Consider the following 26,583-nt stretch of genomic DNA (forward strand, 5'->3'; position numbering starts at 1 on the left):
GCTTACTGACTGGCCTCTAATTGGAAATTAATGTTCTGTCTGAAATGTACTTAATGTTGCAAGCAGCTTAACAAAGCCTTCCGTAAGAAAGGGCCATAATAATCCCCTGAGGTTTTATTGTGTACAAATAGCCTACCTACAGGCATAGATGGAGAATCTGAGCAGCAGAAGCGGTGCTTAGTTCGCTATGCCACATTTTGTGATGAAAAGATCAGAGCTGAGCCAGAAGACAACGTTCTCAAACTACTAGTCAGTCTTCACACCTACTCTCACCTATTGTCATGAAGTGTTAGTCCTGAACGAAAGAAAAGCTTAGTCATCCGGGAGAGAGTGGGAGTAGAGCTGCTGCTCGTTTACGTGAAAAGGAGACAATTCGGGCATTTAGTTTGGATGCCTCCTGGGCGTCTCCCTAGGGAGGTACTCACCGTACCTCCCGCTGGGAGGAGGCCTCGGGGGAGACCAAGGACCAGATGGGGGATGTCCACACTGGAGAAGCGGACAAAGATGGATGAATGCATGTTTATGCATATGCATTTTGTCAATGAAGATGGCAATCAAGTCCATTTCTGCCAAACCGTAGTGTTTATAGAACAAACAGTGATTTTCCATGACCGTTACACAGCTTATCATGTTTGATAAGTCATAGGAAAGTAAGCATTTGATTCCGTTTAAGAATTTGAAATCAGAGCAACATTGACTTAAAATATCAGATAACTGTGAATCCAGATTTATCATTATCGAGATATTATTCATATTATAAACGTCAAACCTTTTATGACCGAGGAGAGGATAAAATGTAAACAAATGTCAAATTGAACAAAATAAATCAATTCATTGGAAAATGTGACTGACATACAGTATATTGACACCTGCCTGTGTGGTCCTTTTCAAACAAATTCAACTTTTTTCTTCTTCCTCTCTCTCTCCCACCGCTCCTCTCCCCTCATTTCCCTTGTCCCTTCTCTCCTACCCACGGCAGACCGGAAGTTCATCATCGCCAACGCGCGCGTGGAGAACTGTGCCATCATATTCTGTAACGACGCCTTCTGCGGGATGTGCGGCTACACGCGTGCTGAGGTGGTGCAGAAGTCGTGCACCTGCAGCTTCCTGTACGGCCCCCACACTCGACGGCCGGCCGTGGCCCAGATGGCCAAGGCCCTGCTGGGTTCTGAGGAGAGGAAGGTGGAGATATCGCTGTACACCAAAGACGGTATGGCCTGTTGACTGCTTTCTGTGGGTGTCAAGAATGATTCGAATGTTTTTGTTTTTGTTTTTGTACGATTGTGGAATGAGACAGGAAGTGCAGGGAAAGTATAGTTGACCACATGCAACCCAGGTGCTGAGCTAGGAATATTATAATCTGCTGCTATCCTACTGCCCCCTGCTATCACAGGGTCAATACAATAACTGGTGAAGTCTCCAGTGATTCCCAATCCCCATCTCCATCTACGTAATTGAGCTGGTGTTGGTGGTGAGTGGAGTTGGATCTATGACCATTAGGTTTGTGAGGGTGGAAAATTGTTTTGCTTCTCATTAGATTGGACTTTTCAGGAGATTAGACTCTTCACATGTTTTGTACCATAATCGGGTCCCTGAGGATTGCAAGGCAAACTGACAGAGATGTCTAATTTGTTCTACTTGTAATTCTGACACGTAATTTGTTCCAATTATTGCTGCACTGGGTCACCCACCTAACCCCCACCCTGCCATACCCCCACCCCTACCCCCACCCCGACTCACCTAGACCAGGCCAACACCCACGATGCATCTGGAAGGCTTTTTTACTTACGCAGAATGTATTGAATGATTTAATTCAGATTATTTTAAGGTCATTTTGATTTCAATGCAAAATGCAGCCAGTTTCTGCAAACTGGCTTTAAACAGAAATAAAGCCATAGTGATATGGTGAATGCTTGATGACACAGACGCGGTAGTCCACTGGACAAATAGCAATCCCCTAACCAATCAAACTTTTAGTTATGAGTGTAATGATGAATTGAATAATTGATCAGTCGATCAACAGAACATCTCTTCAGACGATCTCATCAGAACCTCCAGTCATCCCGATTCTCCATACATATTGCCAGCTCTTTGGTACTTTGCGCTCCTGCATCTTTCTTAAGTACGCCCACGTAAGTTAATGTGGGACGTCCTCGTGACTGATGCCTGCGTGTTGGTTCCCACAGCTGGCTGGCTGGCTGGCTTGATGTCTTTGGCAGTGTCCTTCAGACTTCAGCAGAGTTAGTTTCAGGGTATTTGCTGCCATATAGCATACACAGTACAGTAGGAGTATCACCTGAGTTACATTTTGGTAACTCAATTAATGGTTTAACAAATGGATCATGTAAAAAATTTTTTTTTACTATTTACAACTATTGGATCCTTGTCTTTGTTCCATATTATAAAATGCAAATTACTGTTTTTGACTGATGGATAAACACATATTCCAATTTCAAGTTGTCTGTTCAGGATGAGATAACTTGTGATGAGCATAATTTTGTACTTCATATCATTATTATCATTTTATTGTGTAGATACTACTTTTCGGATGGTTATTCTACGCTGGTTATTCTACACTGTAGAATTCTACGCTGGTTATTCTACACTGTAGAATTCTACACTGTAGAATAACCATCCGAAAAGTAGTCAACGGATAAATCATCAATCAAGTGTCTCTCTTCAAAAAATATTAATTGATGTGGTCTATACAGGGAGGACGAAATAGAAATTCATCTATCAGAGGGTCTCTGAGCAGTGAAGATGTGGTGTGTTGGTGTGAATGGTCAAGCAAAGAGATCCTCTAAAAATGGGAAAAGGGCACTCTAAGAATGAGTAAAAACTATAAACTAGAAAATTGTGCTTCTTAGACTGTACAAATGTATCCATATTGTATATCCACTCATGGATGATACAGTATAATTGATAGATGTATGTGTATGTGCATATTACAGGTCATAGATTGTACAGTGTGATACTTACAGAATATATTATATTTCTATTTATTGATAGTATATCTGGTATTAGCTATTAGAAGAGATGGGTGCACTTTCACAACACTTGGTGGGAATGACCAGTGGGCTGCCCCGATGACATGATTATGAAAATGCCAATTGTCTTTGCCTCACAATATCACTCGACAGTTAAGGATTAAGAAGTGCCCTTTGCCACAGAAATGATATCCCATACTATACTATACTGTGAGATCATGAAGTATTGAAGCTAACCAAGATGAGAGCATAAGCATAAAGGAGAGACGTGAATGTCACTGAAGGTAAATCCAGGCATCGGCTTACAGGGAATGGGATACTGCATATATCCCAATATATATCTCAATACCGCATTTCCTGATCTTTATTTTGGTCTCTGAGCTACTAGCATGTCACACAGAAATGCAGGCACGCACACACGCACGCACGCACGCACGCACACACACACACACACACACACACACACACACACACACACACACACACACACACACACACACACACACACACACACTTAACCACACATGGATACAGTGCACAGTCTGCGCAGACACATGCACAACCACACAAACATAGGATGAAACAGTGAGCAGATACACAACTTAGCCTGATGGTATTGACTTGCGAGCGCGCGCGCACACACACACACACGCACACTCACATGCGCGCACACTCTCACACGGTCACGGTAGTAAATCTGGGCAGAGAGGTAATGTACATAAAGCTGAGTTAATCTTCACTGAAATATGAGATGAGAGATGAATGAATATACAGTATTGTGTATCGTGTGCCTCTTCAGCAGAAAGTACAGCAGAATTTGGCATGGCAGAGGAGAAATGGAGAGGGGGAGAGACATGCATGACTGGACGCAAAGGATGCTTTTTTCATTTAATTCTTCTGCTTCCACATTACATTTTTCTACAACCTGCTATTCCTCCATTCTCTCTATTCTCCTTTTTCACGGTCACTGTCTAGAGTCCTGTCTCACTCTCTACCCTCCTGTCTCACTCTCTACCCTCCTGTCTCACTCTCTACCCTCCTGTCTCACTCTCTACCCTCCTGTCTCGTCCTCCCTATCCTCCTGTTACTCTAGCTTCTCACTGCCTATTTGACCTTTTGAGAGACTGGTTTATGGGGTTGGGGGAGATGTTCTCGTCTCAGTTTTTCATTTTCGGGCCAAAATACACAGTGGCATGTGTTCATTCACTAATCAATGTATTATCTGCAACCGCAAAACTAGCCATTTGGCTGAGCCGAAGGAACCGGGCGCAGGAGGTGGGCTGTGTGGACCCAGTGTAAATATTAGTGATCATACACTTATCACTTGTGGTTTAGACAAAGGCCTTGAACTGGGTTCAAACATTTATAGTTTGATCCCTTCGATTTCTTTATTAGATATTTGTTATTGTTTTTATTGTTTAACCCAGTTGTTCTCAACCTCTGGATCAGGACCCACTTGAAAATCTTGGTAGCTATTCATTGCTTCTTTTTGAGTGGTGCAACCACTCCCTTACGGAGCTATGTGTGTGGGTGGCTGGGTGGGTGTGTCTGAGCACGAAAACAGCATGGTTGTTTTTCACCACCTGTGCGCAACCTAACACACACACACAAACAAAAAGCACATATTAACTGTATATATGGTGATAGCGGGTGTGCCAGTACAGTACAGTGACAGTACAGTACAGTAGAGGGTACAGTAGAGGGACCCCCCACACGGTAACTCTGTCATTTCTCAACCGTTTCGGACGCGGGGCGGCTCGCCGGAATTGGGCCAGCACCCTGGGTGCGTTCCTGTGGGTCTGGAACTTCCGCAGGAACTTTCTTTTCTGTAACCATGCCTGCCTTCTCCCTGAAGAAGAGCATTTATTGTTCAGCTCAACCATTTTCATCCCTAAGCATTAAACCCTTGTGGATGCTTAATGGGGTTGGAGAAACACTTTTAGTGTTTAGAGTTTTAGTAATAAAATAAAACCTGAGAGTGGCTGGCCACATTTAGTAGTGATACACACTTAAGAGACACGTGGCTCTTTGACTATAAGAACTAAGCGATCCGAACTAAGCAAGGTTAATTTGTTTCCATATGCTACGACCTCAGATAATTTGGGCACTGCTCAGGAGTTAGTACTAAACCCTTATTATATTAATCCTTATTTTATGCTTTCGAACACATTTTCCCCTCTTTTGCAATCGCTCTTTTTCCCATTTTGTCCTTTGTTCTTCTTTTGCTGCTCAAAGAGCTGCAGGGAAGAAGTCCATTTTGAGCCTTGAGGCCCATGCAGGCATCCAGACACCTCAAACGCTTGTATGTGTGCCATGGACAAACTTTGGAGCTCGGATCTGAAAAGAATGATTAACTGCACTGCTGCAGAGATTTGGGGACCTTGTCCTGTTTGAGCGAAGGCCAGCCATGGGTCTATATTTGGCTAGAATTGAAAGGAGCCAATAATCAGTTTTAGGGGGAACTGCTCAGGACTAAATCCTGTTAAACCGCATCATGGGGTGAGGGTGGGGGGCTGGCTAATGCCACGGCTTTGATACTTAATTAGCTACTGAAACTATTCTGCAGTGGCACTTTCATGGTGCTCTTAATGCGCACTTAAAGAGGGATTGCCCTCCCATATTGGTCCTTGAATATGGGTCACGCTGCACATTTCTGCTGTGTCCCCCTGAATGTTTATTATAAAGCAGTATTCCAATGTATTATTGGAGTCAATTTAAATAATGTATGAAGCAGTGGGATGAGACAGGGTGGGGGAGCTGCAGAGGAAAGTCATAGAGAGTATTGCATAGGTTAATGTACTGGATGGTGACTTATAAATAATAAGTAATAATAATAAGTAAAATTGAGGTGCTAGTGCTACAGTAATACAGTGTACTGGTGTTTATGTATTTGTGGGTAACTAAAGGGATACATTAAATGTACTATTTAGTTTCAGTCTTATTCGGTCTGGTTCCAAGACAGAATGAATTCATCTCTGAGCTAAAGTTGTTGACTTCCCCCCAGAGTACTGACCATGTCCCTGTACAACATATTGAATGTACTGGTGACTTTTTAATAAGTGTAACATTGGCGGTGGCTCAGGGGTAGAGTGGCTGGATGGTAACCGCAAGGTTGCCAGTTCGAACCCGTCCTTGAGCAAGACACTGAACCCTTAATTGCTCCTGATGTGCTGGTTGGTGCCTTGCATGGTTTCTGCCGCCATCGGTGTATGATTGTGTGTGTGAATGCATGAATGTAAAGCGACTTGGATAAACCGTTTACCATTTTAACATTGAACTGCTAATACCGGTTCAGAACAAATGTACTAGTCTATGTATTTGCAGGGAACTTAAGGGATAATAATTGCTCCACTCTTGTTTTCAATGTCTTCATTGGCATAGCCATAGACAGTAGGGAAGCTGAAAGTATAGTAAGATAATGCGAAAGACTTTATGGAATATCACTATGAAGAAGTTCGTTTTCCCCTAGCTGTCTCCTGCAGAAGCCTTGCTTTTCTCTGTCTCAACCCTCCCATATTGGGTTGAGACCAATCTGGGAAAACATCTGCATAAAAAGGGAGAAAAAACGGCACCCTCTGCTGTTTGTTTTGGCCTCAGCCCTCCACTTGGGCCTCAGCCCTCCACTTCGGCCTCAGCCCTCCTCTTCAGTGGGGCGCCTATGTTTTCATTCCCACTAACAACGTTCTGAATGCCGCTGCCGACAGATTCAGTGGAGCAGCTCGGAATCTGTTCTTGAGAGATTAGTCTCAACCAGAAAAACGTTGGCTTGTTTCTGCAAATCTGCACAGATTTAATGTTCACTTTCCGAAAACAAAAATGAGTTGCAAATCAATGCAGATGCAAGAGGCCACTGCAGATAGCCTTGAAAACTTGAGATACAAGTTTTTCTTTGCCGATATGGTTGTCTGTCTCCACAAACTTGCAGTTTACACAACCAAACTTGGTCAGAAATACAAATGTTTGTTTTGTATTATAATTAGATATTTTTTTTCTATTTCTATTTACTTCCTAGTACCAACTCTGAGTCTGACTTCCTACTCTTGCTGTCCTCAGTGTCCTGTGGGTCTGTTGCCATGAATTATGCAAGGAACTGCAGGCACTCTACTGTGTGTGTATGCATGCCTTTGAAGATTGGCTTGTCACAGATGACGTTAACTTAGTAACTGAATTTCGTCACATGCCACACCTGCTTTCACAGAGAGGCAATCTTAAGGCCAGTTTTGCAGGTAAAAATCAATTTTAATGTTTTTGAGAAAAGCAGAGTATATGCATATGCTTCAAAACATCATTAACTAGAACTGCACTCTGTCGAGTGCCTAGCGCGCAAGTACTGTCGACCGTCACAAACTGTCAAATCTCAGCTTCTCTGTGAAAGAATCCAGATCGTGTCTTTATCTTTATCGTCTGACACTATTTTGAGATCTGTTGAAGAACATGAAGGTAATTCTATTTAAGCATTTCAAATTCATTCATTCGTTACGTAATTAACAACAATCAATTACGTAATGTTGTAATTAATACGGATGAGTGACGGCTTTCGATGGTGACGTATATGTCGATCAGTGTCGGGTGGATGCCTCTATGTATATGTATATGTAATTTGTAAGTTGTTTAGCGGTATACTGTGGTTACTTTGCGTTTGCCCCGTTTGATGCGTATGTATCGTAGCAGCATATGACGTCAGGGTATAACTGGTATAACTAGCTCTCAATGATGACGTAATAAAGATGTGGATTAAAGGACCCAATGCCAGGGTGTAATTGGTTTTCGATGGTGACGTAATGACGATATGTTTTAGTGTCGGAAGGATTAAAGGTAATGCCCCTATGTATACATGTATGTAATCTGACACCACTGCCATATCAAGCACAGTAGTCATACGCTGCCACGGCGCATACACATCAAACGGCGACATACGCATCGAAGCACAGGACGAAAACTATTACCTGCGCGCTCTGCTTGCGCAAGTAACAACAAAAAAAAAACATGATTTTTTGAGTGCGTCTTTAAAAGTGGTTAGATTGATAGATTTCATTGTGCCTGTAGATCGCAGATTACTATGAAAACGTGCAAAACCTGTCAGTCCATTAGTGTTATTAGTGCAGCCGCCGGCGAAAACTAGAGTTCTCAACAGGACCGAAAATTTAAGCCCATCAGACCCTGTACACTCAAGACACTGTCCCCGCTGCCACCCCTTAGATTTCCATATATGGAGCTGACCTAGTTGATCTGACCTCATCAAACCCTGTATACTCAAGACACGCTCCATATATGGCCAGTACAGAATTCCTTCTGATCTGAGCCGCCACCCAGGCGGATGCGTGCACGCTTCTCGCCCTCAGGGCGGCTTACTGCTTTTTAGTCAGTTAAACTTCTATGAACCCTATTGGCGTCATTGCATGTTTGCAATGCATATCCTATGGGTTGAATTGGTCCTCCTAAGTCATAAATCAGCTTCTATACACTGGGACAATGGCAGAAAATAATATTAGTTTATCTACCTATTTCTACCCACTTAATCCTGTTTATGTAACGGTCCGTCTATCAGCTCTTATCTCATATACAGTAGGATATTAAAGTGTCCATTTTAACATGGACCGCATTGTGACACTTCAGTCCATCCCGGGTCCTGTCACTCACCTCTGTCATTACTCTGTCACTCACGTCTGTCATTATTGTGTGTGCGTGCGTGCGTGCGTGCGTGCGTGCGTGCGTGCGTGCGTGCATTCTTCTCCTGCATTTATTGCTTTAGCCACAGAGTCGGACGCGGGTCAAAGGGTCAGGGGTATACAACATCCACAGATTAAAGATACGGTATCCTGGCTCTCCGGGGCAAAGCGATTACTGATGCAGTATAGCAAGAGAAACGGAAGGTGAACCCATCAGAGAGAGAGCTGCTTCTATGTTGGGAGTGAGGATTTTTGCTGACTTTAGCACCTCCAGCCTAGCGCCTCAAGCTTGCTTCTGTTTTTCATTAAACTTTTTCATAAGGCTTGGAATGAGATAGGTTATTAGGTGAAATAGTGCTTATAAAGGTATGGATATAGTGATGATTTTACTGACCATTCATAGATGATCCATGGATGTCCATGAATCCCAGGGTACAGAGAAGATGAAGAGGATGATGCCAATGAATAGCCCCATATTCTACCTGCCAATGATCAAAACAGGTGGTACAACCAAGATACGGTACATGGGGATCGGGAGACGGAACACTGCTTTTCTAAGCAGGACACGGCAGTGAACCCACAGACGTTTGATTTGAGTGAGTTGACCATCCAACCGTCCAGTCCACAGCAAATGGTGTACCAGCAGAGTGATATCAGCAGTGGCTCCAATGTGTTTCACCCATTAATAAGTCCTGAGGCCGATTCTACAAATGCCTTCTAAATCTAAATCTGTATAGTGGGCGTGTCAAGGAACCTCAAATGAATATGTGGCCGTGGACCCCCATCGGAAAAGGTTTTGTGCCAGGGACCCCCCAGGAAAGGTTTTGTGCCAGGGACCCCCCAGGAAAGGTTTTGTGCCAGGGACCCCCATCGGAAAAGGTTTTGTGCCAGGGACCCCCATCGGAAAAGGTTTTGTGCCAGGGACCCCCCAGGAAAAGGTTTTGTGCCAGGGACCCCCATCGGAAAAGGTTTTGTGCCAGGGACCCCCCAGGAAAAGGTTTTGTGCCAGGGACCCCCATCGGAAAAGGTTTTGTGCCAGGGACCCCCCAGGAAAAGGTTTTGTGCCAGGGACCCCCATCGGAAAAGGTTTTGTGCCAGGGACCCCCCAGGAAAAGGTTTTGTGCCAGGGAACCCCATCGGAAAAGGTTTTGTGCCAGGGACCCCCCAGGAAAGGTTTTGTGCCAGGGACCCCCCAGGAAAAGGTTTTGTGCCAGGGACCCCCCAGGAAAGGTTTTGTGCCAGGGACCCCCCAGGAAAGAACATTCTAGAACACGTTAAAGATTTTTCTAATGTTCGAAAATAGAAGATGTACAAGCTCTCAGCGCAGCACAAAGTGATGCGCTGTGAGCTTGTATATCTGCTATTTTTGAGAACCACTGTTCTAATAGTTTTCTGAAATAGTATGTTGCTGTATTATACGTATATAGCTCAAATCTAAAATGACACAGAGTTCATTGTAGATGATCCCACTTCAGACATTGGATATGTAGTGGGGATAATGGAGTAACAGTTCCAAAATACATTATGTGACCTAATACTTTCTGATACATTGTGTGACTTTGGACTCTTCCTTCCTGATGCCTTAGATTCAAATTATTATTGCAACGGATTGTGTGGCCTTGGTCTTTCCCTAGTGGGACTGATCGAGGGTTGCTACTGTGACGTATGTCGGGACTTGATCACCCCGGCTGGGTCAGTGAGGGGTATGATGTTGCCAGACCCGAAACCCAGATGACCTTGGGATACATCACTGAGGTCCCAGGTGCATCCATGCAATGTTTTTTAGTTATTGTGTGCAGCACTAACCCAAATCATGACAAATACTTGACAGAAACCCTCAAATGGTACTGCATTAACATAAAAACAGGCTGAACAGATGGTTATAATGATCTGCTGAATTGAGTGCTGACACAATTTAGTGTTTTAAAGGAAACATCCTTTAAAAAAAAGCATCAACACTAAATAATGGCCCTCAAACAGAATTATAAAAAATAAAACAAAGAATAAAGTATGTATCTTGTCGGGTCTTGATAGCGTAATGGCTGATCTAGTGCCCTCCACTGTGGAACTACTAGAACACAATGTTATCTAACATAACATTCTGGTGTAGTAGTTCCACTATAACTTATGTTATAATGTAAATTGTAATTATCCATGTTCCACTAATGGGTATCTTTCTGGCCAACTGATATGTACTGTACACTAAATACTGAGCTGCCACTGGACACCCTACATTGCAATTGCACTTTTGAATGAGAAATTTGCTGATCAGTGGTCAGTGGTCACTACAGCGTACACTACAGAGTACTGACAAATGACACCTTATCCATACCGTAAACACATACCTTATCCATACCGTAAACACATACCTTATCCATACCGTAAACACATAGTTGGTTTTGGTTTCAAATCATTAATGGTTGAATATTCTGGATTGCTACAATGGTGTTTTGCAGTGTGTAGCTTTAGTTCAATGAAATTCTGTCAATTTTGGAATCTATTAAAAGGTCAATATGTTAAATTTGGAATTTCCGTTACAAGCTAATGAAGGCTAGTGAAAGATATTCCCTGCCATTTTGTTCAAATTCAAATTGAATGCATTCTAAACAATTAAGCTAAGTTAGGCAAAATGTGCTCTAATGAAAGTGTTTTCTGAAATTCATAAAGCCTGATGATCCAAAGTAGTGGTAAGGTATTTTTAATATTTTCATAATTCATGTTCTTGGAGTGCTGTCTTTGACTAAAGCAGAACATCCAAGCTTTTGGAAAACAGAGCAAGCAGACTTGTCTTAAATCCAATTATAATCAAAGGTAACAGGAATAATAATATTATTGAGGCCATTTGCTTTATTAATGTATTATTCTTTTTTGGAGTGCTGTCTTTTATTATAGCAGTGCAATCGAGAAATTGGCAAACAGAGGAAGCTCACCTAGCTGTCTTAAATTTAATTAGAATCGAAGGCATCAGGAAGGAAGAGTCCAAAGTCACAACGTATAAGAAAGTATTAGGTCACATAATATGGACTTTAAGCAACGACTGTTTTCAGGTATTGCTTAATTCCTACATGCGCTGGACATGATCATCAGTGGAAAGAGGAAGGTGCTGGAGCAATCTGTGTTATTCTAAAACCGTTTTAATAAACATGGTTAATATGACATATGGTATTTGTGTTATTTCTTCATTCAGAGCATGCCAACACATTACACAGCATAAGAGAGGTGATGAAGCAATTGGTGTAAATGTATGACAGCTAATTTCAATAAACATGGTTATGACATGGCGTTGTAGACACTACGTGGAAGTGTAGGTTCTGCCGTAGTAGAAAGGGCTGCGACGGCAAGCATGTGTGTGTGTGTGTGTGTGTGTGTGTGTGTGTGTGTGTGTGTGTGTGTGTGTTGTGCAAAAACTACTTTGATGGGGCCTGCTCCCTTGGGTCGCACAGCAATTACTCTCTCGGTCTCTCCCCGCGACCCAACGGTTTTCTTACACACACACACACACACACACACACACACACACACACACACACACACACACACACACACACACACACACACACACACACACACACACACACACACACACACACAAACTAAAGTCAAATACCCAAGGGTCTTTATTAGTATAGCTCAGAAATATTTCTCCTTGATTTACTTGACCATTGTGACTTTCAGCTCCCTCATTAATATGCGCACACACATAAACACGCACAAAAACACACACACATAGGGTGTTCGGAACTATTGAGTGTGTTGTAACTAATCTAGTGAATCTCTGTATCAGACAGGTCAACTGAGTGAAAAGGCTTCAGTTACAGTACTGCCCTTCTAGATCGTGACACATACACACCATCTCTCTCTCTCTCTGTGTCTCTGTCTCTCTCTCTCTCTCTCTCTCTCTCTCTCTATGTCTCTCTCTCTCTCTCTCTCTCTCTGTCTCTCTCTCTCTCTCTCTCTCTCACACACACACACACACACACACACACACACACACACACACACACACACACACACACACACACACACTACACAGAGCACTATTACAAACATTCGGACACACAAATCAGCAAGGAAGATCTCATAGATTGCACTGAGGTTAAAGGGGAGTTTTTCTGTGACCTCACACTGCCTTAATTAGCCTGAGGTTTTGCCTTATTGATTTATCTCTCCCATTGCGCTTCCCTGTCCCTGTTGTCTTTGGCTTTGTCTGCTGATTCTAATGTACCTCTGAATGTTTGCCAGCTTTGGCTCTGGTCGGTTAAATTGTCAGGTCACAGTAACATATGTGGTCTGCAGACACATACACACAGATGTGTTCCATGATAAAGAAATATAATCTAACGATTTTTGGAATCCACCTGCCACTGTGGCTAGGAAAGAAAAGGATTCAGTAATGGACAGAACAAAACAATAAAAAAAATAGATACGATAGAGAATTGACTGTTATTTATTGATTGGTTATGGTATTGATCTGCCCAACTTTATTCTACCTCTTTGTCTTTGACAAGTGGGAGTGTCACTGGTCAAGTAAACCACCGTGAGTTTGGGGCTTCTTCTTGCATCCAAAAGAACTTGATTGATTGTATTGATTGTTCTAAGGATGGCTACAGTTGTGTCAGACGATCTGTCCAAGAGCTTGGGCACAAAGTAAGATATCTCAAAAATGACTCATGGAATGTGCTGTCATCTTGCCATCTCAACTGATTTCAGTTGAGATGTTTAAGACCTGAGACCAGATTCTACAAATATCTTCTAAATCCTGACAGTTTTCTGAAAAACCTATGTTTCTATATCCGTGGTTCTCAAACCATTTCATGTCAAGGACGACCAAAATTCTATGTTCGTCCGCCGACCCCCATCTGAAAATGTTTTGTACCAGAGACCCCCCAGAAGCAAAGATATGAGTTAAAAATGTCTGCTGTGAAAGAATATATATTCAAAGATTTGCACACGTTTTCACATAATATATTACGGTATATCAAATAAATATCTTATTTATTTTCGAAATAGGTCATCTTTCACTAAATAGGAGCAATTCCTGTCGCAATTTGATGATGTCATTTGTCCATGTGTGGTCCAGCCCTATGGAATATAATGGGCACGTTCGGAAATAGCGCACTGAGTGCACTGTGCAATGCAAACTAATAGGACAGTGTGCTCCGGTGCGGTATTTCCGAACGCGCCCATAGAATGCACATACTAATAAAAAGTATTTAAAAATATTTCTTTGATGCTCATATTATCCTTAGGAAGTATTAAGCTGTTTTTTTTTTCATTAGCATATGCATTCCATACATTCCATAGGGCTAGACCACACATGGGCATATGACATCATCATCCTGTGATGGAAGCAGTCCCTATGGAGTGAAAGATTATCTATTTATAAAATAAATACAAAATGTATACAATTATACAATTATACAATTATAATGTATTAAGGCATATTTGTCTTATTAGCCAGGGATCCTTTTAATGAATGCTCATCCTGGTCAGCTATATCCTCACATTGGCTATTATGGGGTTTCTGCTCAACATTCCATCACTTTTACTTTCACACTACAGAAATTCAAGTTGTAAAAATGAAATAGAAATACTCTAGTTGGTATAAATTCCACCCGCCACTCCAGGTGTTTATGGAGGAAGGTGACGGTGTTGAGTATTACGTCAATTAACGCAGTTAATCCATGTTTGCACCATGTCATGAATGAACAGAACATAATCCTGAATATTACAAGAATCAATGGTTAACACTGTAGTTTAAATGTGTCCTGTCATCAGAAAGTCTTCATATTTCATGCTGACTTAATCAATTTCAGTGAAGTGTTGAGAACTGAGCAGGGTTGTATCACCCAGCTCAGCACTACTTTGGTTTACTGTTTCCACTGTGTCCTTGAGGGATTCCTCTGGTCCTCATGTTTATCACAGAGGTTTGGTTAATCAATACTGCTGTTTCACAGGGAAACAATCACTGACTTTAATGGCCAGGGTGTCCTGTGGGTCAAACCATAGCTGTCCTTTGGGTGGGTTTGCGTGTGCGTGCGACTGTGTGCGTGTGTGTGTTGACTTACAGAAGGTTTGTTATGAGGTATCTGATCTTTCAGCTCAACGTGTGTGTGTGTGTGTGTGTGTGTGTGTGTGTGTGTGTGTGTGTGTGTGTGTGTGTGTGTGTGTGTGTGTGTGTGTGTGTGTGTGTGTGTGTGTGTGTGTGTGTGTGTGTGTGTGTGTGTGTGTGTGTGTGTGTGTGTGTGTGTGTGTGTGTGTGTGTGTGTGTGTGTGGCTAGCTAGGATTGATTGATTGATTGAACATTTTATTAACAGTTTGCAGAATTACAGTACATTTCAAGCACAAACTCAATACAAAGGCTGTTAACTGTGAGTGGACGACCCAATTAAGCTTTACACTTGTTTACAACAGGGTCCACCATGTTCAATTCATCAAAGAGAGATGAATGGAGATTCTACGTATGTACGTTTTGTATGATTGATAGACCTGTGTTTATTGATCAGCCGGTTGTGTGTTTAACTCTGCTAGTAAAGACATCAGTCATCATGTCCTGTTCCAGTCAGTCAAACTACTGCAAGTATTTACTGTATTATAATAATAATAATCAGAAATGAATCAAATATATTTGTGTCAGGCCAACCGCTTTGAATGCTGTCGTCAATCACCAATAGGTTACTCATCAAGACCATGCAATGGAGCCAGTATAGGCTCTACATGCCGAGAAATATATAGAGGGCTGAAGTGGTAGTAAATCTACAAAGTAACTAGTAAAAGGTTTTCAAATTGTCGTGAGTACAAGTAGCCTATGATATTTTGATCCGAGATGTAGTGGAGTAGAAGTAAAAGTATTGGAAATTGCAAATACTCAAGTAAAGTACAAATACCTCAAAATTGTACTTAAGTACAGTAGTATTTCTCAGGAGCGCACGCACATGCATCGATTAAAAACAACCCTTAAGTTCACACCTCAACAGTGTTTACAAAGGCTTAGAGATGCATATCAATTGTCCATTGTGTGACCTGTATGTGACCTTTAGTATAGGCGTTAAGCGGCATGCGCGTGACGTCTTTAAAATGGCGTCCCACGACTGACCAGAGATGGATTCACCAATGCAACACAGGCCCCTTTTCCACCGGTTGGTTCCCAATGGGAACCGGTTCACTTATTTTTGGTTCTTAGTCCATGAGCCAGAGCTCCAAAAATTGGAACGTTAATTATGAATTGAGTGGGCAAAACCATACCTATATTAGATTGTTATCACCACGAAACTTCCCCAATTGAGTACTTACACGAAGACAATGATTTATTGTATTACAATTTTTTACAATTTTAAATATGCAAATGAGGCATTATGTAGGAAAATATGCAAAATAATCGAAATATGAAAAAGCTACTACTGTGGAAGGGTTATCATGTACTAATTTACTTTTATTGATCCTATAAACAATTTAATATAGGTCTAGTTTTTCCCACCAATTTTGGAGCTCTGGCTCATGGACTAAGAACCAAAAAGAAGTGAACCGGTTCCCATTGGGACCCAACCGGTGGAAAGGTGGTCTGTATGGGTCCATCCATTTGGTGCCATTTGTAGTCTCTCAGAGTTACAGTCCTGTATTTCAAACCCACCCCCTATAGGAATCGTTAAAGGAAACCATTGAAGAACCGGAATCGTTAAAATCCTAAAGGATCGCAACTCTAGTCAGTACTATGACATCAGGATCAGGGATCCATATATGGGCATTTGTGGATTTAGAGACATTGTTATCGATCTGCTGACACTGAGGGAGGGTGGGGGAAGGGGGGGGGTGTCACTGCACTCCCTCAATGAGGTTTCCTCTATTTTTGGGGGGCGCTAGCCCCTCCTATATACAGGTTGTTTTTTCCTTAAACAAACATTAAAAACGCCATTGACATGGACAGAGTTTAATGTTTGTTTTGTCCATGTTTGTTTTGTCTGATAATTACGTCATACAAGATGTATATATAGCACGCCTCACTTCACACTGGTGTGATTTATTTCCATCAAGGAGGGTTTCCCTGTCGCCAACCTATTCGAAATGTACAAAAATAGAAGATCTACAAGTGTACAAGCTTGTAGATCAGCTATTGTTGCTAATCATCATATTATAACAGTATTTAGGGCTTAAGTGGTTGTGGGACTGTAAACCCTTAGAGATTGCAGCGCAGATGAAAGGCTAAACGAATAAACTTGCCGTGACTTGACCACATCGGTCCCTATCTTACGATTCACTTCTCAAAACTGGTTTAGTATGGGAATGCGACTCTTCAGATGCAACCTGATACAGGTTCTAAAAAGGATGCGGTGAGGAATGACAGGAAAGCAGAGAAGTAAGACGAGAGGCTGAAAGAGAAATAGAAGGGCAGAGCAAGGGGGATTAGGGCAATCACGCAGGCAATCACATAGAGAGAGAGAGAGAGAGAGAGAGAGAGAGAGAGAGAGAGAGAGAGAGAGAGAGAGAGAGAGAGAGAGAATATAGACTGGGAATGAGAAAGCACTCTAAAAAGCATGTGCTCAATGCACCAGAACCAGAAGTGGTTGACAACGCATCAGCCGTGTCTCCGAGACAAACCTGTAGTGTAAACAAACAGTTATTAACACAACACAACCTTTCCAATACTGGGGAGGTGAAAAGTTAAAGATGTACAAAGGGACAGATGTGTGTGTGTGTGTGTGTGTGTGTGTGTGTGTGTGTGTGTGTGTGTGTGTGTGTGTGTGTGTGTGCGTGTGCGTGTGCGTGTGTGTGTGTGTGTGTGTGTGTGTGCGCACGCTTGTATGAAGAGGGCACAGGGAAACAAAGGTTAAAGAGGATAATCTTTGTTCTTGTACTTATTTTCTCCCCCTCAGTGCTCTAATCCGTTCGTTATTTCCTGTGGTTGATATGGTACTTATGTTTAATGAATGTCATGATCCTATTTCTGTCACTGTCCCTAAAGACTGAGGCTGCCCTTCAAAGTGACCTGAACCTGGTCACTGCACCCCCCCCCCCCCCCCCCCCCCCCCGCACACACACACAGCACACACGCACACACGCACGCACACACACACACACAGTACACGCTTAAACATACACACACACTATTACAAAATACAGATTTTCTAAGATGATAATCCACACTCAGTTCAGACTGAAATTCAATATGTATGTTATGTTCCATAACATATTGTTATGGTTGTTATGTTCCATAACCACCAGGTTTAGCGAAACCTACTGACACACAACACGCCAACAATACAATAGTGAAATGTAAAGCTTGGGTTGTGTACTGTAAGATAAGATGGCATCAAGAAGAGTATAAAGGTAGAATATCACTAGATGCTTTCTCTTTCCATGCTGCCTTTATTGTTACATCTGATTAATCCATTCCACCTGGAACGCATCCATGTCACGTTAGCGTTTAACCACATTAACCATTAAAGATGAAGTATTAAAGAGAATAGAATTATTTGTTTTTGTTTGACTTGAAAATAGGAGAGGAACGCAATGTAATGATAGAAATAACAGTAACAATAGTATACAATAGCAGTTGCACCATTTTGTGTGTTAGGTGCTGTGTGCATTTGTCCTACCTTTTAAATAGTATACTATTAGGATTATTAGCATATGGTAATCTGTCTGTGTGATGTCATTACGCCCGTCCTCCCTCTGTCCTTTACACACACACACACACACACACACACACACACACACACACACACACACACACACACACACACACACACACACACACACACACACACACACACACACACTCAACTTGAACCGCTAAACTGTCATCTGCTGTTGAATGTTGCCCTCTAGTGGACAAATGAAAATATGCAGAATAGTTCCCTCTTTTTTTTTTTATCGCTACCACAAATATATTATCCAAAAACAGCAGATCTACAAACGCACGGTGTAAATCGTGGTAGTGTTACAACGTGTTGTGAGCTTGTAGATCTGCTGGAATGTGCACCCGACAGCAGGGACACTAGGGTTCACGTGGTGAATGTGAGGGAGTCCCCAAGATATGACAACTTTACCTAATAATTATAACTCTCTGTCTCTCTTTTATATTAGGCTTCGATTATCGATTGTCACGTTTCTGCATCGATGCAGAATCGTGTACCCCAGAATCGTGATGCATTGCTGAATCGCTGTATTTTTGACAGCACTATCTGTTTCCCTCTCTTGTCAGGTGTGTGCTTCCACTGTATAATAGATGTTGTTCCGGTGAAGAATGAAGATGGCTTGGTCATCATGTTCATACTCAACTTTGAGCTTCCCTCTGATCCCAGGCCAGTCGGCACTGGCTCTCCAGTCAGAGAGCTCAACCACATGCTGACCATCCCCTGGCTAACCATGGGTAGGTTTATGCAACCAGGCAACAGCTCCATTTAGTTACTGTACACCTGCTGTACCATATCCAGATATAGTGTCCAGAATAAGATTTTATTCAGATTACATTTAGCACCTGCCATTAACACATTATTAATGTTTCTATAATCGCGTGCTCAAACCTTTTCATGTCAAGAACCCCCAAAATGATATGCATTTGGCCACCAAACTCCATCACAACATATTTTGTTCCAGGGGGGACCAATACAATCTACACGTTTAGTTTATAGTACTTTTTTTTTTTTGAAGAGGAGCACTGCTCATCAGTGTCATGTTTGATACAGGGTGGCCTGGCTATGTCTGACATACCCCTGAAATGTATGATCAGAGTATGACGTTCGAGCACAGCAACACAAGTTCTAACATAAAAGGTTAACCCATTTTGGGCGGGAACCCCTTTTGGTGTTTTAAACATTATGTTGTAATTTAGCTATTGAAAAATAGCAGATCTACAAGCTCATAGCGCGCCACCGAGTGGCGCGCTATGAACTTGTAGGTCTGCTATTTTTGAAAAATCGTTAAAATGTGCCTCAAATCTTTCCGAAAATTGTCATGATTTAGAAAACTTTCTTTTTTAAATTTCGACGTCAGGCCTGAATGGGTTAATAAATAAACGTTCCATGCTTAGTAAGAATAACTCTGGACATGATATCCAAAGCCAAAATGTCTTTTTGTCATGGACACATTGTGTTTCTCTGATAACCCTCGGAAGTGGTATGGGTGATCAGGTGTTCAGGTGCATGAACCGATATTTATGCGTTTGTGTGCTATCCGATAACAATCCGGTTGAACAGGACAGTGTGTGTAGAAAACGTTTCGCTCGCTGGTTTCAAAGTCTTTTGACACCCAGAGTTTTGAATGTTATGTTGAATGGGATATACAGTATCTACAGTATTGCAGTACATTCTCTCCTGCTGAAAATGTGGGTGGAGGCAGGGATGTAAATTAGCGCCAATAATATTCCACCTCCCACAAATGCCCCCACCACCACCAAACGGTACACAGAGCTCATCGGAATTGTGTGACAGTCATGTCCAGTGAATAGAAGTAATGCAATATCTGATTGACTCTGGACTATCTCTACTTTTTCTTGAACAAAACAAAGTGAGACTAAATCTTCGTGTGTTTGTCACGCAGCTCGCCGGAAACGCCTGCGTCTCCTCCTGTGTTCCTTGAGCTCCGGGGCAGAAGCCGAGGACTCCGAGCGGGGGTCTCCCCATGCCGCCCTGCCACCCTTGGGACACGAGTCAGTGGCCCTGGACAGACTCCTCTCCCTCCCTGATAAACAGCGTATGGAGGCAGCCGGTGCCAGCTTGCTGTTGTGGGGTGAAGACGAGGAGGTGGACGGGGAGGCAGGAGGGATGGGAGGAGAGGAAGGAAGCGAAACGGAAGGGCTGGTGACCAAGAGAGGGAGAGATGCTGTTGGAACCACCGGCCTGGTGGTGGATACCAGAGGAGAAAGAGTGGTAACGTGCAGGGGATTGGGGAGGGACTTACCGCCGCCCCCAGCCTCTGCTCCCCCAACCGTCGGCCTCCCCCTCTCCTTCTCACCCAGGTAGGGTTCTTACTTCTTACAACATGAACATAGCATTATCTTGTTTTAAAATATTTACAAGTATCAACTTCATAATGGTAGTAGAATGTGGTATTCTATTTAGAAAGTCAGAGGAGAGAGGGGAAACTACGCTTTAAAATTACAGAAATCAAAAAACTATTTATTAGCCCTGTTGTTGGTACCTCCTCCTATGACTCACTGAAGCAAGTATGGGAGGAGGATATTGGGGTGAAATTTGACCCAGAAGAGTGGATCTCCATCTGTAACAAGATATTTCCTATATGTACTTCTATAAATATCCATGAATTAAATTTCAATATGTTTCCCAACTCCTCAGAACTTTGCTTCAAGTGTCATAAGGAAGTAGGTACTATTATGCATGTCTTCTGGAAGTGTGATCTAATTCAGCAATACTGGAAGTCAAGAAGGTCCATTTTCACACTCAGAAAATCCTAGGCAACGTTCTTAGTTTTACTCTCAGCCTATACTTTATTACATCATGACAGTAGTTTGGCTTTGGACCCTGACTCCACCCGTTTATTAGACATGTTGACATATCTTGCTAAAAAGAATATTCTGTTATTGTGGTCCACCCCCCACGTACCCTCAGTTCAAATGTGGCTTACCCAAGCCTCTAGTTTCTTGCCTTTGGAGAAACGCACTTATGACCTTCACCAAAAGACAGATAAATTGTGGAACATGTGGTCACCCCTATGGAATTATATAGGACATTTGGATGCCATAGAAGAGAACGAATGAGAATATCCCACCACGCCACTTGATGGTAACTGTTATCTTTATTTTGAACGGTGTAAAAACATAAACAAAACAACAATGTATTTCTGTTAATTAATACAACCCAAGGACCCTTTATTTTTATTTTCTTTCTTTTTCTTTTTTCACTTTTCTTCTTTCTTTTTCTTTCTCTCTGTTTTTGTTTTTGTTATTATCCTAGTCAACTATATATGTATAATGATGTGGATTCTGTTTGTTCTTTCGCTTTTGTTTGTGTTAGTTTTCTTCCTTAGCTGTTATTTTTTAATGTTTTTAGTTATTCTTCTGGCGCTGATTTGAATGTTGTCAGTATTTGTTTTGGCATACTACGGGCTGACCCAATGTTGGGACAGAAAACACTTGATTTATGCACAACGTACTGTATGCTGTAAAATCAATAAAAAATATTCTTACAAATCTACTAAATATACACTTTCCAAAACACTTCAACCATTTCACATTTTCTTTACTTACTTTTTTTTACCCAAGGGCTTTTCCCTTCAAAGGCCTTTAGTGGGATTACATTTAGGTGGAGGGTGACTGTGGTTAAGTTTGATCAATAAGATGCATTAGAGCTAATACCCGAAGCAAGCCTACAGAATGCACAAATTCTCTCTGTGTTGTTCTTCTGTGCCTCCCTCTCAGCACATTCGATCTAAATAAAGATAAAAACTTTGAAGGAAGCCAAACAAAAACATGTTTTACTCTATACAGTATGTACCTGTAAACACCTTGAATAGATTTACCACTTCCCGTCCTTAAAAATAAGTAAATGGAATGGTTGGTTGCAGAACAGGCGGACACACACAAGTGTTGTACCTGACCATTGCGTTTCTAACTAACTCTTATGTCTCTGCTGCTACACTTTAAACTTAATTTAGCTTTATGCTAGACAGACCCATTTCTTTTGAGGTTTTCAGCATTTTATTAGACACTTAATGAGACAGGAATGTGGGTTGTGGACAGTATGTACGGTAATGAGACAGTTCCCCTCAAAGCGCCCCTCAATTTTTTTTTACATATAACGTTTTCATATAATTTCTGAAATTCACATATTTATGTATTTACCATAGTGGATTGAATTCAACTTATTTTTACATATATATATATATATTTTTCTCCCTCTGTACTGAAGAGAAGTTAAAGAGAAGGAGGAAGATTGTCCAATACACGGTAGCGCCGCCCCTGACAGGTCCTGTGACAGCTTTGGGGATGTAAGACATGCCTCCTCAGTGGATGACATCAAGAGGAGACTGCACACCAGACACAGCTGTACTGGTGAGATGCTCAGAGGGAGGAGATGGAATGACAACATAGCATCAGCGCTGGAAGGGGGGTGCGGAGGGTGCTCCAGCACCCCCTGCTGGTGGAGAGGAGAATTTTTCAGAGCGTGCAGAATGCACAGCGAATGAGTTGACAGATAGACACAACAACATGACGAGACGCTAAACATATTGTAGTTTTACTTTCACCTGCACCAAGTGGTTTAAAGAAATCTAACAACAACAACAAACAACAACACAATAAGAGTCACATGTGTACATGATGCTGCGGTGCTAGGTCCTAAATAAGTCATTATTAGGCCAATTATACCCGAATAAGACCCGAAATTTCCCGAGATTTCCCTCCCACCCTTCAGCCCCCCCTGGTATAAATACCTTCCAGCGCCCCTGCAACATAGTAATCACATTAACCACTAGATACAGCACCTTGATTTTGGTACTTTCTCTGTTGACACTACTCCTGGCATTTATCACTCAATGATTAAAATGTGAAAGGATATCTTTGTGTCTGTGTATTTCCGGGTTCTCGTTGTAAGCGTCAAGCTTCTCTGGCAAAATGGGCGAATCAGGACAGACTGGACTTCTGACCTATCAGGAGGACATGTACCTCCCATTACATTTACATAATATTGCGTGTAGCTTAAAATTCTAATTGTGTCAATTGAATGCCAAATGAATGCACCGTACATACCTCAGCAGTTAAGAAATGTCTTAAATGTATAGTGAAGAAGAGAATGTGGAATGTCTTCATAATCTATCTACATGCTCTTGTATGCAATCCATGCTGTTTGTTTTTTCTAGCTAATTTCTTAGTCAATGTACACAAACGTTGTGAAGCAATTTTAAATAATGTGTTTTCAAGTGCAAAAAAAAAATCACTTTTTGTCTCTTATTTGCTCTCCTCTAATTCACTTCCTCTTCTGTTCTCCAGGTGTTTTATCAAGCAGTAGACACAACAGTTTGGCAATAGGGTCAACTACTGATCTACTACGCTGTCGAACCTTTAGCCAGGTAACAATGCACACATGTCATATTAGTGATGCATATATGCTTTCAATCTTTTCCAAAAAGATGGGGCAATGCATCCAACTTAACTATATTCACCATTACCATTCCTTCAATCCAGTATATTTAACCCACAGAATATTTTGTTCTATGACTATGTATACATCACATATCTGTGAGGGGGGGGGGGGGGGGGGGAGTGTTTCAGCAATGTTCCGTTCTTTATTTATTGGAATTTGGAAGTGGAATATAGCTTGTTTTCACCAAAAATGCTGTTTGGGAACAGAAAGCAGAGGAAAAACATATTTTTGTGAAATCCTATAATAGAATTTAATAGGTGATCAATTTGTTTTGGTCACTTTTTATCTGTTGTCCTCTGATCCGGAAGCCGTAGATTAACTCACAGGTTACACTGAAACTGACGTCTATAGACATAAATGGCGGTGACGCGTAGTGCAGTAGATGAGTTCATGAGCTGTGTGTGTTCTGGATGACGTAATATATAATGTATAACACTAATAATAACCATTTTGATCAAGAAGGAAATAGAGCTGTGATACTAGGACTAGGACACGATAGTGTGGTGAGGGATTTGGCTGAAAACACAGCACGTGCTGCTGACTGCCAAAGTATATACTGCTGTGGGGCTTAAATGGTTAAATATCAGATCTTTGTGATTGCTGCTTAGGTGCTTCAGTCAACGCAGAACCTGCTGGACTCGAAAGAAGAATCCTATGTGGCCCTGCCCCCTGCTGGGGACATAGACATCCTGCCATGTAAACTCATCGACAGAACACACCACGTCACCGACAGAGTCACACAGGTCTGTAAACTAACTCATAGACAGAACACACCACGTCACAGAGAGTCACACAGGTCTGTAAACTAACTCATAGACAGAACACACCACGTCACCGACAGAGTCACACAGGTCTGTAACCTCATAGACAGAACACACCACGTCACCGATAGAGTCACACAGGTCTGTAACCTCATAGACAGAACACACCACGTCACCGATAGAGTCACACAGGTCTGTAAACTAACTCATAGACAGAACACACCACGTCACCGACAGAGTCACACAGGTCTGTAAATTCATAGACAGAACACACCACGTCACCGATAGAGTCACACAGGTCTGTAAACTAACTCATAGACAGAACACACCACGTCACCGACAGAGTCACACAGGTCTGTAAATTCATAGACAGAACACACCACATCACCGATAGAGTCACACAGGTCTGTAAACTAACTCATAGACAGAACACACCACGTCACAGAGAGAGTCACACAGGTCTGTAAACTAACTCATAGACAGAACACACCACGTCACAGAGAGAGTCACACAGGTCTGTAAACTAACTCATAGACAGAACACACCACGTCACAGAGAGAGTCACACATGTCTGTAAACTAACTCATAGACAGAACACACCACGTCACCGACAGAGTCACACAGGTCTGTAAACTAACTCATAGACAGAACACACCACGTCACCGATAGAGTCACACAGGTCTGTAACCTCATAGACAGAACACACCACGTCACCGATAGAGTCACACAGGTCTGTAAACGAACTCATAGACAGAACACACCACGTCACCGACAGAGTCACACAGGTCTGTAAACTAACTCATAGACAGAACACACCACGTCACCGACAGAGTCACACAGGTCTGTAAACTAACTCATAGACAGAACACACCACGTCACCGACAGAGTCACACAGGTCTGTAAACTCATAGACAGAACACACCACGTCAGCGACAGAGTCACACAGGTCTGTAAACTAACTCATAGACAGAACACACCACGTCACAGAGAGTCACACAGGTCTGTAACCTCATAGACAGAACACACCACGTCACCGACAGAGTCACACAGGTCTGTAACCTCATAGACCGAACACACCATGTCACCGAGAGAGTCACACAGGTCTGTAAACTCATAGACAGAACACACCACGTCACCGAGAGAGTCACACAGGTCTGTAAACTCATAGACAGAACACACCACGTCACCGAGAGTGTTAGTGTCAGTGGTGGGAAAAGTACTCACATTTTTGAGGGGCGCTACCCCCTCCTATGCCCAGCTTTGTGTGTGTTTGGGTGTACCCCATAGCGATGATTTGATTGGCTGAGCACGGAATTGAGGATAAAATGTGAGGACAGAAAATTGAGGACGCCACGAGTGATTAGCCGGATTGGACTTGAGGATAAAAGGAGGAGAGCATGGAGAAAGAATGCCGAAGACAGGAGAGGGTAGCTATTCTATAGTAGAAAAGAAAAAGAAAAGTTTAACTCTTGTGTCAATACGTTGAAATCTGAATTGGCCTTATTTATACGGCCCAGCAAATATGAGATGTTTGAAACGATGCGTGATTGAAATGCCTTGTGTTCTGTCTAACAGTGAATGCAAGCTTGTTGTGCTGTGCTGTTACATATTTGACCACTAAAGGGAGGCAGAGAGCAGTTTTTTTTTTCTTTTTACAGTATCCCCATCTCCATTAAATCGATGGGACATTACAACACCTATCACACTCTCAAAGACAATGTCCTTAGTAATGGTGTAGTTATACGTATAGTATAGAATTATTGTAATGACTTTTATTGTCACATTTGAAGAACTCAGGAAACCACGGCTTAAACTCAAACAGTCTTTTACTCACGAAACACAGGTACACCCTCACAGGGGAATATAACATAAACTTGCAACACCGCTAACACTCGGAGCACTCACTTCAGGCAACACGTTATAGTCGAGCAACCTAACCAATAGCCACAGTGTCCCTTATACGTATACCTTCCAATCCATTAACAAAAGTCTCTTCAGCTTAGTAACCCAGGTGGAAACAGTCTCAAAATCAGCCAGGGGAGGGGAGACAACAGAGGGGAAAAGTCA

At 42.1% G+C, this 26,583-nt stretch overlaps 1 protein-coding gene across 1 annotated transcript in view; it reads left to right on the top strand.

Moving 5' to 3' along the window:
* LOC306943863 (voltage-gated inwardly rectifying potassium channel KCNH2-like) overlaps positions 1-26,583 on the top strand; it is a gene marked incomplete at both ends in the record, with an annotated part of 88,940 nt that overhangs the window by 16,146 nt on the left and 46,211 nt on the right. Inside the window, 6 exon segments of the mRNA XM_079530374.1 lie at positions 980-1,210; positions 18,859-19,026; positions 20,196-20,613; positions 22,523-22,665; positions 23,602-23,681; positions 24,364-24,498. Coding sequence (XP_079386500.1) covers positions 980-1,210; positions 18,859-19,026; positions 20,196-20,613; positions 22,523-22,665; positions 23,602-23,681; positions 24,364-24,498 — 1,175 coding nt within the window.

Source organism: Electrona antarctica, assembly GCF_951216825.1.
Source record: "Electrona antarctica genome assembly, chromosome: 19".
Taxonomy (NCBI): domain Eukaryota; kingdom Metazoa; phylum Chordata; class Actinopteri; order Myctophiformes; family Myctophidae; genus Electrona; species Electrona antarctica.